Source organism: Apus apus, chromosome 16, assembly GCF_020740795.1.
Source record: "Apus apus isolate bApuApu2 chromosome 16, bApuApu2.pri.cur, whole genome shotgun sequence".
Lineage (NCBI taxonomy): Eukaryota > Metazoa > Chordata > Aves > Apodiformes > Apodidae > Apus > Apus apus.
This window is the reverse complement of record NC_067297.1, coordinates 5,093,659-5,120,369: the sequence shown is the minus strand read 5'-3', so window position 1 is coordinate 5,120,369 and position 26,711 is coordinate 5,093,659. Positions and strand designations below refer to the sequence as shown.

The 26,711-nt window shown below is 46.8% G+C and overlaps 1 protein-coding gene across 1 annotated transcript in view; it reads right to left on the bottom strand.

Moving 5' to 3' along the window:
• GGT1 (gamma-glutamyltransferase 1) overlaps window positions 1-19,373 on the bottom strand; it is a 30,161-nt gene extending 10,788 nt beyond the window's left edge. Inside the window, exons 1-2 of the mRNA XM_051633807.1 lie at window positions 19,270-19,373; window positions 262-429 (exon numbers count right to left, since the gene is read on the bottom strand). Of these exons, the coding sequence (XP_051489767.1) occupies window positions 262-425 (164 nt within the window). The 5' untranslated portion in view covers window positions 426-429; window positions 19,270-19,373. The remainder of the gene's footprint in view (window positions 1-261; window positions 430-19,269) is intronic.
• Between the last annotated feature and the right edge of the window lie 7,338 nt (window positions 19,374-26,711).

Sequence of the window (26,711 nt, the reverse complement as noted above, 5' to 3'; positions counted from 1 at the left end):
GTTCTTTTTAAAAGAAGCATGAAATGCACCTCTCGCTCCCATTGTTCAAGTCTCTAGGGAATTTTTGCTTGACACACTGTCTTTGAGCAACTGCAGTGACACTGGTCAGGCATGGTAAAAACTCAAGTTTTACTAAGGTCTCCTTTCTACAGGGAAATTAGAGATTATCTGTGCTGGGCCAGTGCCAGGCTTGCACCTGGACACGGGGGAGACAACGGTTCTGTCTTGCACAAGAGCTATCAGAGCACAGTTAGGAGGTACCTTCCAATTATTGAGCACTGCCCTGCATCTGTAGCCACAGCTGCCCTCTTGTAAACGTGTGTGTCCCCTGAGTCAGGGCGCAGACCAAGGAGCAGTCCCAGGAGCAAGACGAGCCCCAGCAGGGCTGCAGCCAGGACTGCGGCCACCACGTAGCGCTTCTTCATCTTCCTGTGGGGAGAGACAGGATCATCAGCCTTGCTGCCTCTGGGGCACACAGGACCTGAGGAGCAGATGATCAGGCACAAGAGCACTCTTTTCATCTACCTTCTTTCATATCCACTGTCTCCCCTCTACCCCCCCAGCAGCCGACAGCTCTGCACATGGAAGGGTGGGTTGAGGAAGGAGTGGCCAGGGGAGCTGTGAGCCCACTTCTGGCCTTGGCAGGACATCAGGGTGATGTCCTCTTTTGAACTGAAGCAGAATATAAAGAGGGGAGAGGATGTTCAAGATGTCCTGCTACTGTTACCTTCCAGTGGCAACAGCACAACCAGCTGCTCTTTGTGACTTTATGCTCTGAGGATTTTAGATGCTCAGCAAGTTACTGCTCTGCTTGGGAGGACAGGGGCTTGTCAGCTTGGATCTGATCTAGTTCCCAAATAAAACCAGTAATACCAGAGACTCTTTACCACACACCCCTCAAACACATGCTGGCAGGCCCTTTGCCTCCTTTATAATGGGATGGAGTCAAGGGGTTGGATCCTGCCCACAGCCTGGAGTCAGACTGGCTTTGCCAGGTGAGCAGCCAATTGTGTTATCTCTTCCTCCTTACTCCATAGCCACACAGCAAGGTTGTATATATGACTTCTTCCCATCATTCCAGCCCTTGCTTTTTAGCTGGTTTCCATGAGTTCTGAGCTGTGGGCAGTAAAAAGCTTCCTCCTCCCCTGAATCTCTCACAGAGAGGGTCTCCCCAAAACTTCCTCACTTGGAGTCCTATCAAGACCTTTGCTACAGGCATTCCCAGTACCATTTCTCTGTGCCTCTGCCACCTCTGTGCAGACCAACCACTCTAACAACTCTAAAGCTTTTACCAGCCTCCCCTTTCCCCACACCACCATCCCATTTGCAGAGTGATCTCCTTCAGTGAGCAGCCCAAGGACTCCTGGAAGCCCTGAAGTGTTACTGTACCAGCAATGAAAAGGCACCAAACAAGCAACTATCACTTGGGTAAAAAGCTGTCTTATAGCAAGCAGGCAGGTAACCTCATACACCAAAAAAGCAACCAATTCATAGGTGAGAACGGAAATCCAAGGAGCAGAGCTTAATTGGTGTTAGTCATGACTCACACCATCTTCACAGGAAAAGTATTAAAAAAATTAACTTCATATAATACACTTTTAAATACCATGTCTGTGAAGCAGTTTCCGTCCAGAAGGTTGTCAGCAACCAGTACAAAACACATCTTAGTCATTAGGAAGCAACCTGGGCCAAAGCTACTTGGCACAGCCCAGTGTGAGCACAGCATCCCCTCCTGCTCAGGGCCCTTGGCCAGAGCACCTTGCCAAGGAGTCTGCCACTGCTGGAGCATGATGGCCAGTGCTCCTGTCTCCAAGTTTCCCAGCCCTGCACAAAGCTGGTCTTGGGGTGCACGAGGTTCATCTGTGAGTGAGCACAGAACACCAAGGATCTCTCCAGCAAGCATATTCCAGATATAGACCAGGATGAGCTGAGAGCCACTGAGGGATGGAGAGTCACTGCCACCTTGTTGGGACCTTGCTCATGAAATACAGCTTCAACAACTACTCTTTGATCCATTTCCTTTTCCATTACAGGATTGCTTCAGCAAAAAAGATCTAAATTCACTATATTGCCTTAAGGGACCAACTTCCCCCTGTGTAGCACAGCGTTGGGTTTTCTCTGTGACTACTGTCCCTGCACAACAGCCAAGATGCCCTTTACCTTACCAAAGTATCATCATCAGAGACAAGCCAGTCCATGGCAATGCGGGTGTAGAGTGGCTCCACCAACCTCACCCTCTACAGATGTTCAGATGTCCAAAGCAGAGCAAACTCCAGCAGTCAGAGCAGCACTGGGTGCCTTGCAGCAGCAGCAGCTCCTCACACAGGGTAAAGGAGCAGTGAGTGTGCCAGCACTGAGCTAACTAGAGGAAACAGGCCAGGCCAGCCAGACCAAAACTCTTCTCAGAGGGAGGAGATAAGCAAGCACTGCCCTCTAAGCCTCACCCTCACTCCTGTTATTTAAATTAGGACATGTGTATTTGCTATCCAAGCCCTGTATCTTTGAGTCTCAGTCTGAGCAGTAACGATGACCATTTCCAAGAGATCCATTTCCTGGATCTCAATCCAGGGTGTAAATCTACTGTATGTGCTGCTCTGTAAATAAATGTCAACTGAGGGCGGTAAAAGGTAAATGGATGAAACCTCTTTCCAGGTTCCAGAACTTGATTTACACTCAAACTATTTTTATAAGAGACCAGTAGCGTGTTTGCAGGGCAATGACTGCAAGGAAACAGAGAAGCCATTATGTCCCCAACAATAGCTCACACACAGCCTCAGAGTTTAAAGACAGTTTTGTTTGTTGGCAGAGAGAGTTCAGCTTCAGCACTGGCAGTCTCCTCCAGGCTTCACAAGAAACGCCATGGGATCTTTTATCTTCGTCCCAGCTAGGCAGAAGGTACTTTGTTTCATCTGAAGGCTGCTCTGTGCTGGGCTGTCCTGCAAGCCTGGGGTGACTGAAGGCCCCTAGCTGGTGTGTTAACCCTCAGGCTGCTGGCTGGGCTGTGCAGTTCTCCACAACTGCTTGCCTCGCTGCCAGGCTCCTGTGCAGATACACTGTCTTGTCAGGCAAGTTATTCTTACAGCAGGAGAGGAGAAACCTCAGATGGTACCTCTGCTCTCACCTTTTGCCTCCTCTCTGAATGTAGATGACATTCCTATCCTATAGCCTAGACCCACGTGGGGTTCCCAGCTGCCTGGTGAGTGCACAGACCTTGGAGAGGGCCCTCCAGCCCGCCTGGTGCACCTCAGGCACAGCTTCCAGCTCACAGCCAGCCCCTGGGGCAAGGGTGAGACACACACCACTGGGAGCATGAACAAGCACACAGCTTCAGGAAGACACCAGATCGCTGGGCACTGCTCCTGCACTGCACTGTGGTACCACGTCACCATCTGGGCTGGGCCCCTGCGGCCCAAGTGGGGTCAGAAAAAGTGACTGTTCTTAATAAAAGTGCACCTGTGCATCCTGTCAGATTGATCTTGCTAAGGAAGAAGCAGAGGTACGAGCTAAACATCTGCAGCTTTCCCAACAGTACAGAGAGCTAACTCAGTTGAGGATAATCCTCTCCACCTTCACTGCCAGCTCAACTCCCATAAAATCCCTATTTCAGGCCTGACCCTAGAGGAAAGCATTCCTGGCACAGTCCTTACTGCCTTCCTACCTGTGGCACAGCAGACAGCCGGACAGGCATTTATTTGCTGTACAGCAATCAGGAGATGAATCAGGAGTCTGCAGATCCCCATTCCCCAACCCACCTCTCCATGCTTGCCCTGTGCCCTGGGTAGGTGCACTGCAGGAACAGCTGGGTTTTTGCACCCAAGAGTTTTTTGAGCCTCAGCTCTGAAGTCGAGTCCCTGCAATGATTTATTGCTGGGAGCGGAGCAGCAGCTGCCAACCACCACCTGAGCTGGCTCCCCAACTATTGTCTGCTGGGGCTGGCTTTAACCTCCAGATCTCTGCCAAATCCAGCTGCCTGAACTTGACAGCAACTAGGTAGGTAGGGTCAGGCAGAGGATACAGGGTCTGACATCTCTGCCCAGAGGGCTGGGGCATGCTGTAGAGATGAGGAACCTGCTGTGGCCAGGAAAGTGCCAGGTGAGCTGAAAGAGGGGAAAGAGGAGATGTACCAACCAGAAAGTAGGGGAGAGAGAACAGCAGGATATCAGAGGATGACAAAGAAGTCCAGATATGCTCAGGCACTGCCTTTTCTTGAATGAAGTAGTGAAGGAAGCATCCACTGATCTCAACCTTTAACCCCAAACTTTAACGCAACAAGCTTCTGCTTTAAAGCCATCTTGCAACAGCTCCATACCCATATTAAAAGAAGTCAAACTGTTGAATACAAAACCCCACAAAGCACTTCCAGGCTGAGGAGACTGGCTTAATGAAGGTAATTTCTAACTCCTTACCTCCTGAGAGTATATGCAAGTCTGTCATGTCCTTTTGAGCAGATCTTTATGTCCTGATCCTTTGAAGAATCCTTCTCAAGCAGTGAACCCCTTTCTAGAGACAACACATCCTTGTAGCAGTAGCCAGTTCTCTTAAAAGCTCTCTGAAGCATACCTTACGTACTATTTGATATTTGTACTATTCTGCTCACAGAGATTAACCCATTGAAACTCATTATGTTTAAATTCATACTACCAGAGGAATGTGGACATAATCATTGACTAGGTGAAGAGTCAACAACACATACCTTTTAAAATGCATGACTTAGCATCCACAAAGTTTGTAGATTTCTTCCCCAAAGGGGTTATCAGACACTAGAACAGGCTTCCCAGGGAGATGGTTGAATCTTCATCCCTGGAGGTGCTTAAAAGACATGTAGATGTGGTGCCTGGGGACACAGTTTAGCACTTAGCTTGGCAGAGGTAGATTAACAGTTGGACTCAATGATCTTGAAGCTCTTTTCCAACCACAGCAATTCTGTGCTTCTGTATCACCAAAAGAACAATTCTGTGTTCTTGGATTCAGTTACTACATGCTGCAAATGGGAGTTCTCCCACAACTCAGTACTAGCTCTTATGTTCTGATTAAGCAACTGAGCAAATATGTGATAATCTTGAGTAGAAGTGCTCCCATCTGCACGGGGTCATGTACCCTCCACACCCCTCTTGCCTAACCAACCTGTGACCCTGTGGTTCAAAAGGAGACTGGATTTTAAGTGTGCGTGTACCTTGCAGCTTAAAACCTGACACCCTGAGAGATTCAGCTGTGATTACCTTTGGTGGGAATGACCTCACTGCCAAGTGTGAGTAACTGCTTGCAATGCAAGGGCACCTGAGCAGCTCACATAGCTGTTCTTCAGCAATCGGGGCCATACATTGCCTTAAACTGTAATTAGTTTTACTACAGATTAACACTCCAGCTGTGGTGAGAAGATGCAAGGCCTGTTCTGCCACCCCCTGTTCCCACAGCAGTACCCTCTGGCAGGAAGGATGACAGAGAAGGAAGGTAGGGATGAAGAATCTTGCCCTCCATCACTAAACCTCACTGAGGCTTTTATGCAACAAGCCTACACTTCTGCTTGTACTGAGTCTAGAAGGATAGTTGCAGCTCAAAGGCTGTAGCTCACCTGGTGTTGAACAGTGCAGCACAAACCCCAGTAGCAACCCAGACTCAAGGTAATGAGCTGCACAAACTGTCTTTGGATTAAAAGGACTCAACTACTAAAGCTCATGCCACTGCTACTGTCCATGGCTTGCTAGAAACATCAGACCCATCTTGGAACACAAGAGCTGAATGTCCATCCAGAATGCAGCACAGGCAAATCACAGCTTGCCTGAAACTTGGGCAAAGCAAGGACTCAAGCCCACAGGACCTAAGCCTGATTTTTAGCCAGAAGGCTGTCCTGCAAAGGCAGGATGAAGCAAAGTCTGCCTGGCTGCCAGTCAGCACTGCTAGATGCTGCCTTCTGACCTACCAGAATCAGCCAAGTGGTTAATGTCTCTATTCCAAACCTGTCCGGTCCCTCTGCCCCACTCCAACCTTTGATACACTGGATAGTTAGCTACTCCAGGAGGATGGCAGCTGTACTACAATGACTCATTTACAACGTCTGGCCCAGCTCTGAGAGTAAAAGTTTTTGAGAACATGAGCCATAGTTCCTCTGCTTAAAAATAAATTTTCTTCTCTGTAACAGCAACCAAATGGAGCTCAGTTTAACATTTACATTTGGTAAAATCAGTACTATAAAATGTCAGCATTTCATCCTTGTGATATTTGGGAAGAATTTAGCACGTACCCATCTTTCAAAGAGGAATTCCAACTACCCCCCCCCCCCCCAAGACACTGCATCAAGAGAGCAGGTCCTCTCAGTTAAATTGCTGTTGCCTAACATATCATGAGCAAAAATGGAAGCTTTCTGGAAAGTAGATACTGGCACAGAAAATATTCTGCAGGCTCAGAAGGATTTGATGCTTGTTTGGTATCTGGCCAGTCTGAAGGACACATTCAGAGTCCAGGCCATATTCAGTCAGTTAACACACACTGCTCTCACTGTATCTAATTTATTGATGTGAGAGACCCAGGATGCTCCAGAGAAAAAACTGTAACAAGAGCTGTTCCAAAACAACTATCCTCTGAAAAAGCAGAATATGTGGAAAGGTATCTGCTCTGTACCCCAAACAAACTGAACTGCACTTTTAGTCTGTCACAACTTTAATATTAAGATGACTAATATTTTATAGGGAAATTTAAAGATGCAGTCTACTGAAATGAATTAAACCTTTTCTTAATTTACTAACCCCATAGGTGTGAGGGCACCATGCTTTATGCTTAATGACAACTTTAGAACTAGAAAACTATGTCCCTGAAGTAGGTCTAGGTCAGAAGAGTGCCTCCCTATCACCATGTTTGTCTCAGAGGATGCAAGGTGACATGAAAAGGCTGCTAGCTGTAAGAAATCCCTGTTCCAAAACATAACTTTCCAACAGCAACCCACCAAAATTAAGCAAATACCTGTGTCCTTCTTCAAGGTTGATGGAGTCTCACCTGTGGCATGTTCTTAACAGCTCAGAGCTGGAACAGGTTGGATGCTTCTCAGCAAGTCACTCTTTGACTTACACACAAGTAGAGTGAGGATAGGGTCAGAGAAAGTTATGAAACCTGAAATTAGTGTTTCTTGTTCTGACAGGTGAATAGCTTGCTAAGCACAGCCTGTGCTATGCACTGCTCCCTCATTTCAGTTGTACCTAGTCTTTGGGAACTTCAAATATCTCTGTCTAGCCATTAACATAATAGTCCTTTTATAACCCAACCTTGCACATTTGAAACAGCAAAACCACACCTCAAAATGCAATGCCATGTTTAATGCAGGTGCAATGCTGCCTTCTTAATCTCAACATCTCAATCCATTACTCAAAAAAGAAACAAATGTCTCCTGCAAGGCTTGTCACCTCCTTCTGTTTGTGGTATTCATGGCATAGTCATCTTTAACATTCTCCAAACACTAGCATGCACTATTACATTGAAACATGAGCAACAGAGTGAAATCTCCATTTGCTCTTTCTTCTGAAGAAGTGCTTCCAACTAGCATATGAAGCAACACCTTCACAGCTCTTGTGACAGAACTTGCAGATACTTCAAAGCATCAGGCAACTTTGAAGGCACTTCTGCATAGTTTTTCTTTTTGCTCCTTCCCCAACCTCTATTGATTTTTTCCCTAGGAATTTCAGGAAGCAACACCAGCAACAACCCATACAACAGAAACCCTGCAATCACATCTACTCTTCAGACTCTTTGTTACAGCAGAACCAAAGAGCTCATTTCCTCTCTAACAGAGCAATGTTGCAATCCAATACTACCCAAATATAAGTAGCAAATGGTATTTGGGTGCCCAATAACAGAGATGTTAATAAGCATGTGAGGCTTCTTCCCACTAAAGAACAGTTTTCTTTCTGACTCCTTGCTTCTACACTAACAGCAACCAGTGGAAGTTCAGTACCAGCTGCACAGGTAGCACACCATCCTAAGTTAGACTAAACACCACATGCAGAACACTGATGCTAAAAAAAAGAGATCACTGCTGGAAAAGCTATGGAAAACAAGTCAATAGGGAAGACTCTCAAGAGAAAAGGTACTTCAGGAACTGGAACCTATTGTGCAATAGGTCAAACTGACTAAGAGCAGGGACACCACAGTTGACTCTCAGAGCTGATAGTAAACAAGCAGATGTCTGTCCACAGCCAAAGCATGTCCTCCCCCCTTCACCGAGAGTTGCTTCCACTATAACACATCTGCTCAACGAGGAGGAACCCACTAAACCCACATGCTCTCATTTCCTGAAGGCTGGTTTCCCATTATCATCCACAGGGGCACACTCCTCCCTGAGGCAAAGGTAAGAAAAATGAGATAACTGGTTACTGGGGAGGTTTATTAATTCTTTCTAGCCACTCACATGGCCCAGTTCTGTCTATATTCCTCTGCCCACACAGGTAGCTGAAGTTGTGTGACTGAGACAGGGCTGTGGTGTGACAGCTAACGAGGCTCCTTAGTGGTCTGAGGTGGGGCTGGCTGCTGTGCAGAGAGAACAGCAATTTACCTTTGACAATGACCACTGGGATGTAAAGCCTTTTGAGGCTGTATTTTTCTGACAGCAAGGATTCATACCACTGGCATATTAATAACATTATTATAATCCTAATGGATTCTGATTCTTTTGAAGTTACTAATAGAGTTATTATTTAAAATCTAATGCTATTCCGAATGTAGGAGAGAAATAAATGTAAAGGAGATGATTATTAGACAGTGGTATAAGACACTGAGAAGGATTATGACAAGTACATTGATATGTAGGCTTTATATCTTAGGTGTTAAGAAGGGTCAGTGCAAAAATAGGTATTTCTGGAGCTTTCCCTGAAAGGACACTACATCTTGTGTTACCTTGTTCTGCCAGATGCAGAGGATATATGCATGAAAGAAGTAACAGCTTACTAGTGGTATACAGTTTCATAAAAGTAGCTTCTTGATTTTGGTGATAAAGCATGTTAACCCTTATTTCCTGTTCAAATTACCTTCTGTCACTCCCTATGCCAATGTGAACAAAATGACAGCATTGAGGTCCAGTTCATTAAACCTTACCCCATTTGAGACTCTATCTGACAATAAATGCAAATCTTCCACTCCTTCCTTCCAGGAAAAGGGTGATTGTCCTCTGTTCAAGGTCTTTTTATCACTTTTTCCTCAATTTATTCTCTTTCTGCTACCCAGACTCAGTCTTTACTCATATTTCCCCACCCCCAAGTTCCAGTTTCCAAAACCGATACCAATTTGTACCATTTATTTATCAGCTTTATGAAGCCTTTTAATCTATGCAAAGCCAAAGGCAAACAAAGGGACTGTATCCTTGCAGCCAACAGACCTGCCTTTCCCCACAGCAGCCAGCAATCAGCTCAGCAACATAGTCCCACACAGCTTCCCCTCCACCTCACTATCCTGGAATAAAAGAGGGGAAAAGGCTACTGAAAGAAGTGAAAGGGAAATAAGAGAGAATAACATGGGGGAAAGAAAAAAAACCTTAACTGGTGGAAGGGAAAAACAGAAGAAGAAGGAATGAAGGAGGCAGACAGGACAAAACAGTAGGAAAGGAGGAAACCAAAGAGAAGAAAAACAAATACTGTCCACTCTCAAGGCTAGAGGCTTTCTTCAGTTTCTTCACACTACAATTGGACCTATCCTTCATGCACACTGAAGCTCTCAGACCACAGAGGAAGTCTGGACTTTCTTTGTGCTCTGCAGAAGGGTTTATTACATGTTATTTCCATAGCAGGTGTTTATTTTATAGACTGCAGAGCATCTGGACAGTGGGGAAAAAAACAAACAAACAAAACCCTGGACTCCAAAATAATAAATTAACTCAAGACTGCATTCACCGGAGAGGTTTCCACAGACTTCAGAAGACCTTGGAAAAGAGCTCAGTCTCCAACTGAAAAAAATAAAATTGGAGCTACCTTCTTATACTCACTTGCTTTTTGCTAAATCTACAGATAGATGGGTGTCTTAATTGTCATGGAGCTGGTTTGAAAAATTTTGCCTCTTCTGGACTAGCCATGGTCTGACTCCACTTGTTTTGAACAGCTGGCTCAGGAATTGCAGCCCAGGACTGGGACCTTGTGTTGGATTAGAGAGAGAAGCCCTGGTCCCAGAGAGGCCACCTTTCATGTGCTAGAACGGCTTCAGCCCAACCAGAAGAGCAGTATGTGTACTGAGTGGATTTTCATTTGGGGATGTTATACCTCTTCCACTAGAGTGGTAACCAGAGCTGTTACATTCAGCTTTGTAATCACAGTATAAGAAACAGCCAAGAGCAGGTGTCTGTCTTCCAAGTATGCATAAGAAAGGGCCATTCTTTTTGTTCTGGTAACAAACAGTCTCCCAGGTGCTGTTGTGGTCCTTCATATGTCTAAATATTGATTTTCCTGGGCAGAATCTGTTCCTTCTCACATAACTGGAATCACCCTTGGTAGCTCCTTACAACAGAAATTTTACAAAGAATTAAATGTGGACTTCTTGGTTTGTTTCAGGACATGTCTTTCTGTTTCACAGACCATTTTCCCCATACACAACAATCCCCTGATGTGACTCTGCTGAGTGCTCTCCCAGCTCTGAGGAGCTCTTTTCCCTCCCACAGCACTGCCCCTCCACTTTGCTTCTGGAAAACACCCCCAGAATCATACCATTGTCCCTGCAGCTCTTCTGGCTCTACACCTGCCTGCTGGCCTTCTGCCTTGCTGCCAGGTAAGAAACCTGCTAGTGCTTGACATGCCATCCCAACTGAGTCTGCATTTTTCCAGTTACCACTTAAAAGCACAAAATTATGTAGAAAGCAGAGGTATGCAAAACCTATGGATTTCAGTCCACTCCTTAGACCTAGTTTTCTCTAAAGAGGACTACTTGCCAGCAGAACATTGACTTAAATAGGAATTTCTCATCTTTAAGACCCCATGAAATCTGCCTTCCAGTGTCTGTATAGCTCTGACCTCTCCAATAGTTTTGACAGTGTCAGATTGCTAAAGCAGCACTTCTCTTATCAGCACACTGTGTCGCTCACAGCAGGGTCAAACTGTGATACAGTCTTACAAACCTACATACCAACATTTCCATAGACCCTTTCAACCTATTAAGGAGTAACGACCAACATCAACTTGGGTGACCTGGCCTTCATTACTGAGAGAATCCGAAGTCAACACAGTAGATTAAGACCCGGCAATCCCTATAAAAGAGAAACACCTCCTCTCCAAACCTGAGCCTGAAGGCTTGCTGAACAAAGGCACACTTTAATACAGGATGATTAAAGAGCTGGAAAGGTACGTAATAAAGCGAATGAAACAATTGCTCTATTTCACACCCCAATCCAACCAAAATATAGAGATGATAAGATAAAATAATGATGTTTACTCACTACTTTAAAAGCTCTTTTCTTCCTGAGTGCAGCTCACCTGCCAGTGACACCAAAAGAAGGTGCTTCTGCCTGGCTCTCTTGCCCTTTATCCCTCAAGCACGGATTTCAAAACCAAGATCAGTCACACAGAGCGGAGTGGCAGCAAGACTTTATATACAGGAGTGGTCAAAGGGAGGGTGATGTAATGAAGCTGTATCTTTGAGCAGTAAAGGCATGCCACCCTTCCCCCTCCCCGTCCCTGAAGAATTGCTGGCTCACAGGGCAAGCTGAGAACAGTGGTCAGACACTTTCCGTGCTGTACTTTCTCACGGTAAAGAGAACAGCATAGAGGGTGGAGAGCAAGGAAAAACCAGACTTGAACGGAGACAATACTTTGATGTTGGGTAGTCCCAGGAGTGAATTCATATTGGCAAAGTTGCTTCTCTCCTTTTCTTTGCACATCAAACAACACTGCCAGTGGCTGGTTTTGCCCATGGCACAAGCCCTGACAGCAAGGACACCCTCTGCACTACAGCACTGCTGCCCCTATACCCATCCTGTTAGAGAAAATCCCATTCCTGCACCCTTCAAAGTTAGCCAATGCTGGAGCACTGCCCAGCTCCACAGCCATGGAGCTGGGAGCTCTGTGGAGAAGGAACATGCATCCCATAAAAGGCGGTGTCCTGGACACTGACCTGGGAAGATCTTGAGAGGCACATCCTGCCCTTCTCCATCAGAGGAAATCTTGTAGCCGGTGAGTGCAGAGGAAATCTCTCAAGGATGTACCATTGCTTTCCAAAGGGAAAATAATTTATTTTCAACTTCCTTCATTATAGTTTTGTTGATCTTTCACTGAAGGCTTGTTTGACCACGGAAAGCCATGTTATGCAGTAGGACAGGGTTTAATTCAAAGCTTAAAAATTAACGGTTAAGTACCTCTGGAATAGCTATATAAAGGAGATGTCAAGTCTAACAGAAGGCGTGTTTGCCTTCTCAGCTGAGGCAACTGGAAAAGGCAGGAGCCAGCCTAGGCTTCCACAAAGTGGAATTCATAGTGTTACTGTCACCTACCAGCAATGGCACCAAGGTCTGCAGGATCATGCAACAGCAGCCAAATAAATGCCACCAGCTCATAGTATTGAAATCCCGCACCGACAGGAACCTCTATGGCTTGTTCTTAGGTTTGGGTGGGGAAGGGAGATGTGGGAATGACTCTTGAAAGCAGAGCTGCTTGTGCAATGCATAGTGAACTGGAGAATGATCCTTACTTTTTCCCCTTCCCAGATTATTTTTCAGTCAGATCTCCCCTCTTCACATACTGTGCCAGCCTAAGTAAGGGTGCTATTAGAACACTGTAAGGAGTGTTCCTGTACACAAATTCATGGTCTGGATCTCATTTAGCCTAAGGAATGGGCTTGCTTTGATGGCGCTGAGGGGCTCAGAAGCAGATGCGTATCTGAGTTAGATCCCCTTCTAACTGCTAGGAAGGATGTGTAAGAGATTTATTCCAGATCTAGGATGACCTAGCTTTCTCTTACACAGGAAAGATTTCCATATTACATTTGCATTCCCTTGCAAATTACATAAGCATGGTATCAGTAAACTACTTCCCCTTCTTCTGTTTCTTTGGAGGAGGCATGGCTTTGGAGCTGCTGGGATCCAAAGAGAAACAATTAACATTGAATGTTCCAATATCCTTATCCAAAGAAGAAATCTGCACCCCTGGCAGGTATTTTTCAGTACAACCACAACTGCAGCAAACCCCATTCATCCCATGGAAAGCTCCCCATTTGCCCAAGGTGCAACAAGTCTGTTACAGGATAGTTTGGAGACAGCCTAAACACACTAGGTGGGTGGCAGAGTGAGCTCTAACTGTAAGCACAAAGAGGAGGAACAGAGTCATAACAGGTCCCTTCCCCTATTTCTCCACTGATACTTATGGTAAGAGGAGGAAAGACATGGGGAGGCTCTGCAGAGCTGCCTACTAAATAACAGGCCTCTAGTGCTTGATGCACACACAGGAAGATCCCCAAACTCCATAACCCATCCAAACAGCCCAAGTCTTATCATTACCACAAAAATTTTTACTACTTAACAGCATTTTTAAACTACTCTCAGGGCCAGGGAGCCCTACAGGCAGACACAAGAAAAGGATCCACCTCCTCACTTCAGAGACAGGGCAACAGAGATAATATAGCCCTGGGCACCAGAGCAGGTCAGTACCTGGGTTGGAATAAGGAATATTCCCCCCCAGATTCCTTTCAGCACGTTGCTAGACATTGCTTCTCTTCCCTGTTATGTATCCAATATATACAGTAAATCCAGATGCAGTGGGAAGTGACAAGTGCAGAGGCCGACAATGATCTAACTGCACACTGCCTGGAGCTCCCTGGGCTGTTGTTTTTGCTGTTTTTCATGACTTTGGTTTCTCCCCCACTGTAAACAAGACATGAATAAAACATGAAGGTAGCTCCATCTCCTTGTGAAAAATGACAGCAGATTAGATTGCAGCAGAGGAGCTGGGGGAGATTCAAACTGTTTGCCACTTAATGGAAAACTTGCAGATTATTAAAGGAAGCTATTGGATGACTAATTACTGTTAAAGTCCAACCAAAGCAAGATGGCCTTAAAACCAGAGGAATGAGGACTTTTCCCAGGAAGAGTCAAGGTCCACTATAAAGACCTTCACAAATCTTTTTTTCCATTCTGCCTAAGAATCAGTGAGACTCAGAGGTTATTCCTGGACATGAAGGAACACTGACCCAAGGCTTAGGCCCATGGAGATCTGTATGTGCAGCCTATCAAGCTTCACTCAGGAGAGCCATGCTTCTCAGGAAGCCTCACAACTTCTTGTCTCTTTCTCAGCAGTTTTTGCTGCAGGATCAGCTCTACTGCTCTCAGAGCTACAAATTAAACTCTCAGCACAAAATTCACCACATCATGGTAAGTCAGAATCAATCCTGAGTTACTTTAGTATGGCAAGTTTTCAACCAAACCACTTAGCAGCTCCTGCCCCACAGCAGGATCAAGGCTGCAACCTCTCTTTGAGAGATGGGGCAAAGCATCAGAGGCAAAAAGCAGTGCAGCCATTCCCAGATCTGCTGTCCCCACTTGTCAGCTCACATCCCCAAAACTGTTGGTGCCTGCCTGATTTACACCAGGACCATTTTCCCTGCCATGGGCAGAAAAGGAGGGTGTTCAGCAGAAGCACAGATAAAGCATATAGCCCTACACAGAAAGGTCACATACTGGGCTGACAGCTTACGCTGTGAGTGAGAATCTGGACTTTAGACCTGTTTTATTCCAACAGCTCTCAGCACATCCCACTCTTTGTTTCTCCCCAGAATGACAGTCTTGGGAAAGAAATGGATTTTCCCTTCTCAAGATGTCACTCCCTGCAGCTCTGAGTGCTCTTCTGGTCATACCTTCACACTCCAAATCAGCTCAGTTAAGACTTGGGTAATATAGCTCATCTCTGTGTGGCCGTATGCAACCCAACCATTCTGACCTTAAGAGGGAAATGCAAGGTACAGATTTAGGTTTGGTGAAAACACCCTTGAGCCAGAGCCCATAGGTGGACTGGACACTACCACACCATGGGGTAGGGCTCCTGTTGCAGCCCAGGCTTCAGCCAAGCACTCAGGCATGTTCATCTCCACCAGCCCAAGGATATACACTAAAACCACTGGCTGATTTTGTGCTTTCCTATTATAGTGGTCACAAAGTTTGTACAAAAGAAGACCACAAAGACAGGAGCCTGTCTTGAAGGGTCTCTGCATCTGTGTGCAGAAACCTGGCAGGTCTGATGCTCACAGCATCTCCTCCTCCGGGCAGAGTATGATATAGGACTGTGGAAGGGATTAGTGCTCAAACACTGATACACCTCCTGTCCTGAGAGGGGCAACCTGCCATCAGAAGAACAACACACACCTCAAGTTCAAGTCCAAAGCCCCAAATGGGAGAAGAGTCCCTGTCTGGTTTACCTGGTCACCTGCCCAGACTTCCTTTAACCTAGCTTATTTTGGTGCTGCAATGGGCACCAGAGATGATCATTGCTTTTGAGATACAGAATCACAATCCTCTGCCTCAAAGCACTTGCTACCTATCTTTGAAACTGTGAAAGGGCCAGCTGGGCTAGAGGCAGAGGCTGTACCAGCATGGCTCCTGGGAAGACGCACTCGCCACGGCTTTGGGAGGCTGGACACACAGCAATGCCCAGCAACCAAGCCTGCACATGAGCTTGGTCCCACCAGCAATCCCCTCCATCCCACGTGAGTGAGCTGTTCTGTGTCTGCTCCACAGCCTCTGTGTTGGGGCAGGGTAGATGCTGGATGTTTTCCCACATGCTGAGTCCACACCTGCTGCTATTTCCACTGCCAGTGGGAATCTTGGATCTTTTTACCAGGTTTCAACCCAATCTCTGGGGAAGGCTTTGTTTGTTTTCCCAATGTGCCAGGGTTGCAATTAGCTGGGAGAGCAGGCAGCAGGCTAGTCACACCTGCACAGCACAAAGGGATGTGAGCAAGCTGCTTTTAACCCACTCACATCAACCTGGGCCCCCTGACCACTTCTCCCAAGCAAGGAGAAATGGTGACATGGGAAATCACACGCATTTCTCTGTCCCTGCCCTTGCAAATATCACAGTGTCTCCCAGAGGTCAGGAGAAGGGGTACCACAAACACAGGCACCCCTTAAATGATAACAGTCACAGCAGCCACTGCAGGAGGCATAAATGGATATTTGTGGCAAGTGGCCTCCCCAGCTGAAGTCCCTCACCTTTCCTTGCAGATGGAGGCAAAGGGGCTTCCCATCCTCCCTCCCTCAGATGACAGGCACACATCCCTGACTCTGGCTGGCTGATGCCTAGGGAGACCAAACAACCATTTTCCAACAGCTGTTGTGCCTCCCTTTCCCCCCTTGGCCCCTGCACAGTTACCTTGCAGCACTAGGAATGGGGGACAATTTGCTGGTGAGATCAGCCCTGGTGTGTAACAGGGGCTTGGGGGAAACAGACCTTGGGAATTCAGTGGAGCTGTTTCCTTATCAGAGCTGCCATGGCCAGAAATCAACTTTGAACTCCAGCAGGACTGTGCAGGCCTGTGCAGAAACAGGAGACTCTCTCTTTTATTTTTTTTTTTTTAAGAGAGGAGGAAGGAGCAGGGGAGAGAGGCAGAGTCCAGGGTCTGGTCAGATCTGAGGCTACCAGAAATGCTGGCTGCTCTTGAAAGGGCTTCCTGCCTCCCTCGCCTCTGCCACAGAAATCCTACCAGCCTTGAGCTAATTTGAGCTGGTCAGGGACAGCACAGAAACACAATGGTGACAGGAATGAAAAGTAATGGGGAGGACGACACCCAGGAGACTCAACCTTATCAGGGAAGAACATAATATCAAAGGGGAGCTGCAGAGACTGGGAAGAGCCTTTTGTAAAACCCACAACTGAACCAAATCCTGCAATTTTTACATGTTGGTCCCCCAGGAATCCCATCATGAAGGCTGCCCCAAAGGGGAAACTTGCGCCAGGCCAGGCTATGTGCCAGACATGCTGCACATACAGCAGTAACACACCCACTGCACAGTCACCATTTGCCCTGTGTGTGTGCTTTTTAGTTACAGTCTTTGTTTGCAAAGCATCTCCTACAGAAACGACAAATTGCATTGCTCTCAGCTTATTAAAATCACACTCAAGAGTTTCTCAACTGCTAATTACACCCAGGCAGCAGTGTCAGAGTAATTAAAGCTGGAGCGCACGTTTGAGTTTGCTGGGAGTCCAAGTGTCGCACAAACCTTTCCCTGCACCGCTCTAACCAGCCAGGCTGGTCAGAGCCATGAGCTCAGCCCTGCCCAGGCCTTGACCCCCTGGATACTCAAGCACAGCCCCTGCTGTGCCACGAGGGGAGATGCATGTAAGGCCAAGTACCTTCTCAGCACAGGGGAACAAGTCCCACACAAACACTTTAAAGCTGCTGTAGACTGTGGCATACCAACAGAATTGTAAGCAAATTAAATAGGGGAAGGTGTGAAGCCTTTGAGACAGAGTTCCAAAGAGCTGAGAGACATTAATAAAGGAACCTACAGACCTGGGAGAAGCTGGGAGCTCACTGGAGAACCAACCCTGCATCTGCATGGCTGGGTTTCAAGAGAAAAGCAGCTGCAGGTGTGCAAAGAGCCGTGCTGGTAGCACAGTCAAACTCCCACCCTGAGCTCAGGCCCACAGAAACAGAACTCACCAGAGCACAACTGGGACCAATCAAGCTTCAGGCAAGCAGGGGCTTGACACCAGCACTCGCCTCCCACTGCCGAGGGGATGCTCTGGAGTACACCACCTCCAGGAGCACTGATAAGGGAAGCAGATAAACACTGCATCTGTTTCACTATGAGTTTCCTTCCCACTGAAATCCTCACAGTTTCAGTGCTCAGCAGGATGCAAACACATCCTTAAATGACTTCCTGGAGCCCCAGTTTCAAAGATCAGTCCCTTCAAAAGCAGTAACATGCCAAGATCAATAGCAGCACCAGGAAAGCTCTGAGCATGCCAGCTCCAAAACCACTGAACTACCACTACAGCCTGTTACCTATCAGATGCTAAGGGGGAATTCTATCTTTTCACATTTGAAAAAGGCTACTGACACTTCCTAAGCAATCAGGCTTACTTAACTACCAAAAAACCCCCAACAAATGAGCAGAAAAAATTACATTTCAGAAACAGCATGACATGCCTGTGCAATACATCCTGGAGAGACAAACCTTCAGAGCTTGATGGGGAGCAAACTAGCAAATCCAGTTCACAAGCAAAGTGAAGCAGAGCTCACAGACTCCTGGATGTGAACCCAAGAACATGTTCAGCTGCTCCTTGAATAATTTTACTACTAACTCCCTGAAGTCACTAGTAAGTTCTGGGAAGCAGATTATCAGATAATCATCGTTAAGGCAAGACAAGTTACAACTGAAGACTGAATGATCAAAACCTCATATGGGAAAAGCTGAGTGGGGTGCCCTACAGATGCTAGAAGGCAGCATGTTCAATATATTTACTTGTGGCCTAATAATGAGATGGCAGAATATAACATACATAGCTAACAGAGGACACCAGGAAAATTGCAAAGAGCTTGTGGAAAACTTGAAAACATCTGTGAAACAGGGCACATAAGAGCAGATGAAATTCAATATACAGAAATATGTAATGCATGGCTGTGACAAACCAATATGAAGGATAGATGTTTACCAATGGGCTTGAGCTAGCAGCTCTTTTCATCACCATTAAGTATCTTACAGATTTGTGAGAAAATTGTAGCAAGAAGGTAGCAAGAATTTGTTAGTTCCTGATTCATCCCCTCTTATTTAGAGCTTATAAATGAAACTGGGTCTGTAAAGAGGAAAAGTATTCCTTTGAAAAGGATAAAGAGGACAGAGGCAGAGTTAAGAATCAAAGCTGGCAAATAAAGCTACAGCTATAGTAGCTTTTGAAAAAGTAACTTAGTACAAGGAACTTACCTAAGAAATGGTGTATCACACGCTATGCCCAACAATCCATACTTAGACTGAAAAAAAAAAAAGTGGCTTGCAGTCTATGGTGCTCACTTAAGTAAAGCTAACTGTAGCTCCCCTTGGAATAGCACTGAAATCTGTTCAAATAGGGGAATTCCAGGCAGAGGTCAGGATTTTTGTCTCTTAAAACATGTGTGCAGCATCAGGGCATGCCACGGGAACACAATGCCTGAAAAGCAAAGGCAGGATTCCAGAGAGCTTTAAGCTTTCCTCTCCCTACCTGGAGTCTCTGGCAGCGTGGCACCACCAGCCTCATCTGACCTCCAGTCTCCCAACAGAGTCACTGAACAGAGTCCTTCTCCCCACTCCATCTGCTCCACAGACACACCTGCGCGCTGCGATCCTACCTGGAGCTAAGTGGGATTTTCCATGCAGGCGGTGCGGCATCTCAGGGGTCCTCCCAGCACATCCCTGCCTGGCCCAGGGAGAGGAGAGCCTCTTCTCCAGAGCAGCCGGGCTGTTCCCCTGTGGGTGAGAGGCTGGGTCAGTCCCAGTTCTTGTACTGGGCACTAGATGGCACAGATGGGAGGAAATTCAAAGGTAGCCAGCCTGTGATCTGTGGTGTTTGGGACAAGGGGTCCCAGGGATATCCCCTCCACAGCATGTACCCCTTACCACTGCTCTGCTACATCCCCTCAGTATCCAATTCTGTCCTGCCCAGCCAAAGGGCTGTCTGTGCTGCACTGGAGCTGATGGCCCTGCAAGGTCAGCAGCCTATAATCATGCTCCTGACGCCTGGACATGATCTGCTATTCCTCACAACACGTAAGTTCACTACCTTGGGCATGTAAACACCTTGTTCATGGAGCAGCCCTATATTTGGCTTGAACTGCATGAAAAACTGGGGTGAAATCCTCCCTGGGATCCACTGTTCTGCTTCATAGAATGGTTTGAGTTGGAAGGGACCTTAAAGATCATCTAAGTCCAACGCCCCCTGCATGAGCAGGAACACCTCCCACCAGACCAGGTTGCTCCAAGCCCCATCCAACCTGCCCTTGAACACTTCCAGTGATGAGGCATCCAAAACTTGCCTGGGCAAACCTGTTCCAGTATCTCACCACCTTCATGGTGAAGAATTGCGTCCTAATGTCTAAGGACAAGCAAGGGACATGCTCTTGAGGCTTAACTAAATCTGTCTGCACTCTGGCCTGAGTCAACATTAAAGTTTTTGCTTGCTTTGTCATCCTCCAGGACAGCAATGCCAGTTTAGAAAAGAACAGCAGTGCTGAATCCCATCTGCTGAACTGCCACTTGACAGGACAGTACCACAGAACAACTACTACACACAGGACTACAAGAATAACAGAACAGAACGGGAAAACTTACAGAAGCAGATTGGGAATCTACGTATTCCAGTATTGTATTTCTGACTGTGGCCAGTGGAAGAAATTTAGAGATCAAAAGCTAATAACCTACCATCACATTAAAAACAGGAACTACCATAGGAAATACAGAGATTTTGCTCATTACTACAGTGAACTAATACAAGGTCTTTGTTTCAAGAAAAATCTAAAATATAGCTGGCACATTGTCCATTTTATATATTATAGCATTAAATTGTGTGATTTTCAGAGCACTATGCACCAAGCAGCAACAAACTTTAGGACAGAACGGGTAAGGCACAAAGGGACATTAACAAGATTTTTTTTTTTCATTAGCCTTAACCACTCTATAACATTTTTTGGTCTTCTCACTGTTTCAACTGTGAGGCTGCACCTTGGGCATCAGCCTGCAGGATAATAAATGCCATCTGACTACCGGGAGCAGCAAGAGAGATGATGAGGGCCAGGCACCTTGTCAGCTGTCCCTCTAGGTTCAGTGTAGGTCTGAGGAACAGCACCTTTCCTTTGCCCTGGTGGATGCTGCTGCAAAGGAGGTAGGGACTTGGTCACTGCTCTTACAAGCATATTTTATAAGGTAAGCTCCACCAGAGCAGCTCACTCTTCCCTCTCATTTTGTTCTTTTCAGCACTGCTGCCTGCAATTGCTGAGGCAGGACCTGTACCCTGGAGCCTTCCCAACCTCATCTTCCCCAATTTCCTTAAGGCGTGGACGAAATTCCTTACAGGTGAACTGTGTGGACTGACGCGATGAGGCAAACATGGACTAAGCCACACAAAACTGCTGTGGTAAGCACAGGAAAGGCCAAAGCATTTTTTAATGGCAAGAAAAAAAAAAAGGGGGAAGCTGGAAGGTTGTTCGCTGGCTTCTGCTGTCTGTCATTGGAAATTCACTTTACTTCAAAGGTTAACACAGTTAATGTATCTGGTGAAGATCACAGGCTCCGAAAGCCTGTCTGGAAAAGCTCCATTCCCTGCACTGCACGAGGGACAGCATGCGAGGATGACACTGAGGCGAGCAGCAAGCTTTGTGCACAAGGCAGAAATGGCACACGTGGGTGTTATCCAAACCAAATCTGAATCTGGCAAAGCCCAAAAGAGCCTTTGTGCTGAGCAGCTCAGTGGTGCCAGGTATTAATGACACAAACAAGACTCCTAAGAAAAGCCTGTTTGCTGAAGGGAGCAGCACTGGACATGCTATGCTGCAGCGTCCTGGAAAATATCAAGACAGGCAGCACTACCCTTTTCTGTCTGTCTGTCTGCCATGGCTCTGCCCCGCAGACTGAAGTGGACATAGGGATCACCTAAGTTTACCTCACAGGGTGAATCCCTCATGGTATCTTAGGTGAAAAACAAAACATAAATCAGGTATCAGCAGTGTAAAATCCAAATTCATCAATGGCATTAACAGGGCAGCAGGTCAGTTTGCCTCAGTGTCTCTTACTTTTCAAAGGCTGGAGAGGGTGACACCAGTGACCAGGGCAGAAGCCAGAGGGAGGCTGATGCTAGCTCCAGGGGGCAGCTCCAGTCCAGTGGCAGAGGCTGGCTAAGCAGCACAGAACAGCCAGAGAAGCCCCTTGAACATAAGGCTTCACATAAGGCCTTAGAGATCTGCTTCTAATCACCTATCTAACTCTAAATGCTGGGCTGCTGGCATGTAACAACCTGGCTCCGAAAGCTTCTTGGGCAGGAAAGGAAATGCTTCAGAGAAGGACAACTTCTGTGTCATCCTGATGGTTGGACTCCACTCTACCAGAGCCAGAGACAGTGAGAGCACTGAGTTTCCCATGCAGACACCATCCAGACCAGCCAACAGCATTTTCACACACTGCCTGCTCAGATCAGACCTTCACAGTTTGGTTGTCTGGCCTCCAGCACCTCGTCCACATACTCCCCAGGAGGTCTGTGGTTGCTCTCAGTGGTTTAGCACTGCTGCTAAGATGCTTAGAGCCAATATAATCTGTGCACTCAGCAAGTCCAAACTCCAAAAGAAGCTTAGCAGCACTAGGTGCTGTCTTCAGCCTCTCCTGTGTGGGCTTAAGATGGTTTAATTATTTTATGAAACTAACTCCAGCCCATAGCCTTAAGCTGTGGTGGTCCCTTCTAAGCCAAGTTTTCCAGAAACTCTTTAGACATGTTTTTGAGGCACATAAAAAAATAAGGAATCTCAGAGGGACAAATTCTAACATCAGATTTTTCTGCCTCTTAAAGGCCGAAAATGTGAGAGCCCCATGGCAGGGCTTCCTCCACTGTTTCTTCTGTCCGAGAATAGTTTCTCAAATGGTCTAATGCCTGGAGAGGTCCCAGAGCCTTTCCCTAGCCCTTCTATCAAGCCTTGTGAAAGCATCAGCAGGCAAGAAGCCACTTTGGTGCCTCAAAGGCAGGTGGCTGAGTGGCAAAGAAACCCCCTGGGACCCCAGAGATGCCATTTCCTGGCATTTGCTCCATTAACTGCATTTGCTCTGCCTTTTTTTTTTTTTACTGCCCCCCTTTACAGGCTGATCAAAAGCACAAGGTGTTACAAAGTGGACCTTATGCTGTTTCCTGGGAAAGTCCACTTGCTGTTCCCAGTGAATCTCCCTTCCCTTTTTGCAGGTTTTCTTGTGGATCTGCCAGGGGAGAACAGAATAGGTGTCTGGAAAGCATACAATGGGCTCAAGCAGCCAGGAGAAGTGGAAGGAAAGTGTGGGCTGGGGGCAGAATGTGAGAAGAGTCAATGGTTCCCATTACCTCTCTCTGAAAGCCCTAACAGGGCTGGAAGAGATATCTGGAGGTGCGTGATACACTTCCTGAGTGGGACACGATAGGAAGGGTAAGGCTCTTCTGCACAGCCTGGCTAGCCCAAATGCTTCCAGAGCTGTGACAGGTGCTTTCAGAGCTGCTTGCTCTGCCTTTCTGCCAGGAACCACAGCCACTGCAGCAGTTCAGTGTAGGACTGTCTCCAACCCACACAGCATCCAGCTTCACAGTTCAGCTTAATTTACTCAAGATAAAATTAATCTAAATGAACTGGGTGCAGCATGCTCCCAGAATCGAGGTAACAGAAATCTTCCCTATACATCAGATACCTAATTAATTAATCATTAAAGCAGTGAAAGTTCAGAATTATCCTGTGCTAAGAAGTCAAGTTAATGCCATGCATCACTGGAGCGGACTGGGGACTTCTGTTGTGCTTGCAGCAATGGTGTCCAATTAAACTGCAACCACAAGATCACAAGTTGTTAAGATTATCTGTTCAGGCAATATACAAGCCAACAAATCTGCTTTTATAGGCCCTGCTAGAACTTGATATATGTGCCAAATAATGAGCAGACTAGCATCCACAACTACTTAGTGAAACTGTGATTTTCAAACCCCATCACTGCACAGATGCAGGCCTCAGGTCCAGAACACCACCAAGGGGCCTCAGGGGTTGCAAAGAGAGCCTCAGCTGCAAGAAGAAAAGGCTTAAGACCTAATTAATATTACACAGAATATTGCTACCATCTCTCCATCAAGTGCGTCTCAGCAGTGCCTGCCTGTATGCAGCTGCTACTACCAGCATTGATGCTGTGGGAACTCCCTCAGACCACAGCCCAACTTCATCTTTTATCTCCCCACCTCCATGTTCTCTGCACAACCATTAAGGGGATTTCTTTCCTGAAAATGCACTGTTAATGGACAGGTGGACCTTCTTCAGACCTATGCTGCCTTGTTCAGTCAAGAGTTTACAGGTGTTCAAACTATGAAGCTCCCCACATACATTTCCCCTGAAACAGACCATGAGCAAACAGCAAGTGCATTTGTCCTCAGATATAACAGAATTAAACGTGGAGCCTGGATTAGCTCTTTGTACATATCTCTCCAGGACTACAGCTCCCTTCCCTGCAGGGGGCTTGGCTTTAAGGGATCTGCCAACAAGCTCAGACCCACAAGAAATAACAACCTGGAAGCCCAGACAAGCTGGTTTGCAAGCAAACAAAAGCTGAAGCTGTGAAAGCTGAGGCACTCAATGCAGCGCCTGGCAGCACAGCCTCACCACTGCCTTAATCCTCTTTCCTTTCTTAAATGCTAAATTAATCTATTATAGTTTCAGCCCAGTGATAACAGTCAAAATGTAACCTTCATCATATACAAGGCACACATAATTAGGATTGTCACTCGGATCCAGCTTGACCAGCATACAAATCAGAAAAGCCTCAGTGAGAGCCCATGTGTGCGCGTGCGCCTGGTTCCTCCCAGCGGGGCAATTGGAATTGCAGTCACACCGGGAGCCCCGGGGGTATGTCATGGAAAAGGGCTGGGACGCCAGCTCTGGTCCCAGCGATCCAGCGGCCTCTGCAGGGACAACTGGGGCACTGCGGAACCCCAGGCAGGGCAGAGGCACATGGCACAGTGTGAACTCTAAGGAAAGCTCCAGCTGTGTCAGGGAGGAAGCCACAACCTTCCCAGTCACAGCACAGGAGCCTGACCTCCCAGCTGAGCACCGTGTATGCCACAGGCCCCGTGGGGAAGAGATGATACACATTTGAGAGGCAACCTCTGACCACAGCTGCCAGTGCAAATTCGTAAGAGGTGAGCAATTAACTATCCCCTCCTCAGTCTACTTACAGGCAAACCGAGTCACGGGGGGCTAAGTATGCTGAGAGATGGCCAGAGCAAGCCAGGAGTGTTCAGGGAAAGCATCAACCCAAGGTTCAAAAGCAATTAAGTGAGTGCTAGGAGACAGACACTAAACCCACAAACCTCACTCTACTATCAGGTCGCTCCAGGGTGCACCTGCATCTCTGTAGCTGTTGTGCCAGCTGGCTAGAGTCTATATACAGCAGGACTAGAGGAGGGGCATGGAGCTACTTAAGGATGATCTAAGATCTGACACGGCTTCTCTACGAGACCAAGACTGTTCAGCCTAGGAAACAGATACCTGAGAGGGGACATAGAAGAGGTTTATCATTCAAGAGTGGCTTAGAGAAAATTAACAGGGACTGCCTGTTGCCTTGTCCCATATTTAAATTACAAAGTACCAAAGCAAAACAGTTACAGATTCAGAACAATGTAAATATTTCCCCAAACAGCACACAGTTGAACTCACTGCCACAGATGCTGTGGATGTCCAAATTTGTTCACGCTCAAAAAAAGTTTAGGAAAAACCTGTAAAGGCCTATTAGATCCAGAGATTCCCTTCTCAGGAAATTCTCAAACTACAGATGGCTGAGGATGTTGAGGACATCTCTTAGTTTCCAAAGAGCTGCCAGCAAGCCATTCTTCTTCAGTAAAACCAAGCAGAGCATTGGTGTGTTTCTCATTAGCTCCTGTTATTCATGCTGTTGTAGTGCTTCCAGTTTTAAAGCACACAGTCGACAGACAGCTGAACTGCTCCTGCAAGGGCTTGTTTGTTAAGAGGATTTGATCTGTGGTGGGATATTTTCAAGTCACACACAAAGAAGGCACCCTGCTAACAGTGCCACCCTCTGAGCTGCTTGCTTGCCCTGGTCATCCCACTTGCCTTAGACAAATACACATGGTCTCAATCCCACCTAGGTGAAAACTGCAGATTATGTTTCCATCTCCTGACACTGAGGTAAGGTGTGAGACAATTCAGCCATTAAAGGCCATTCTGCTATTAAACTGGTTCTTTGGTTACAAACCCTACTATTGCTGCTCCTCTTTTCAGTAGCGCTCACAGATCAGAACAGGCAGAAGCACAGATCTAAGACAGCCTGTCCAGCTCCCAGACAGTGGGGAAAGGCCATTGTGTAACCCTGCATTGACACCTTTACCCATCACTCCAGCCAGGCAGCTTTTGTCCTTCCCTTTGCTCCCAGTGACACTCCTGCACCCATAATGCTGCACCCCATACAAATAATACTCTCTTGACCTAGCCTCTCTCAACGCTCTCTGACCAGATCCTTAAGTCCTTACTCAGCATCTACTCCCTTGAAATACGATTAGCTTGAGTCAGGCTCAGCAGTATCTCAGGATGTGTCGATGCTAATTTGTCTCTTGCAGATGCTTAGCTAGAGCAGGGAGGAGAATAACAAAGAGACAGTCAGGACTTTTATCTGATCAAACACTGAGTAAAACTCTGAGAAAAGTGATCAGAATGTGATGGTTAGACCCGCATAAACACTGTGACAAAACTGATGCATCGGCCAAGCTGCTGTAGAATCCAGCCCTATTTTGCCCGTCTCTCCAAGCCAGACTGAGGTCCCCTTTCAAAATTTGGAAGAGGCTGCAATGATCATAAGAACAGACTCTTCTGTAGATGCATTGGATGATACTTGTGTAACGGATGCACAAGCCACTGGGAACCCTAGGTGGCTCCTGCTCTGTCTGCAGGACTTGTGTTCCACCACGGGCACCTGGGTTCAGCGTGGTGATCATCCTGAACAGAAATGAGCCCATGGCTCCAGCTCCAGGAAAGTGGGTCAGGCTCATCCACTGGTTATACTGGGAGCATGACTCAGCTGC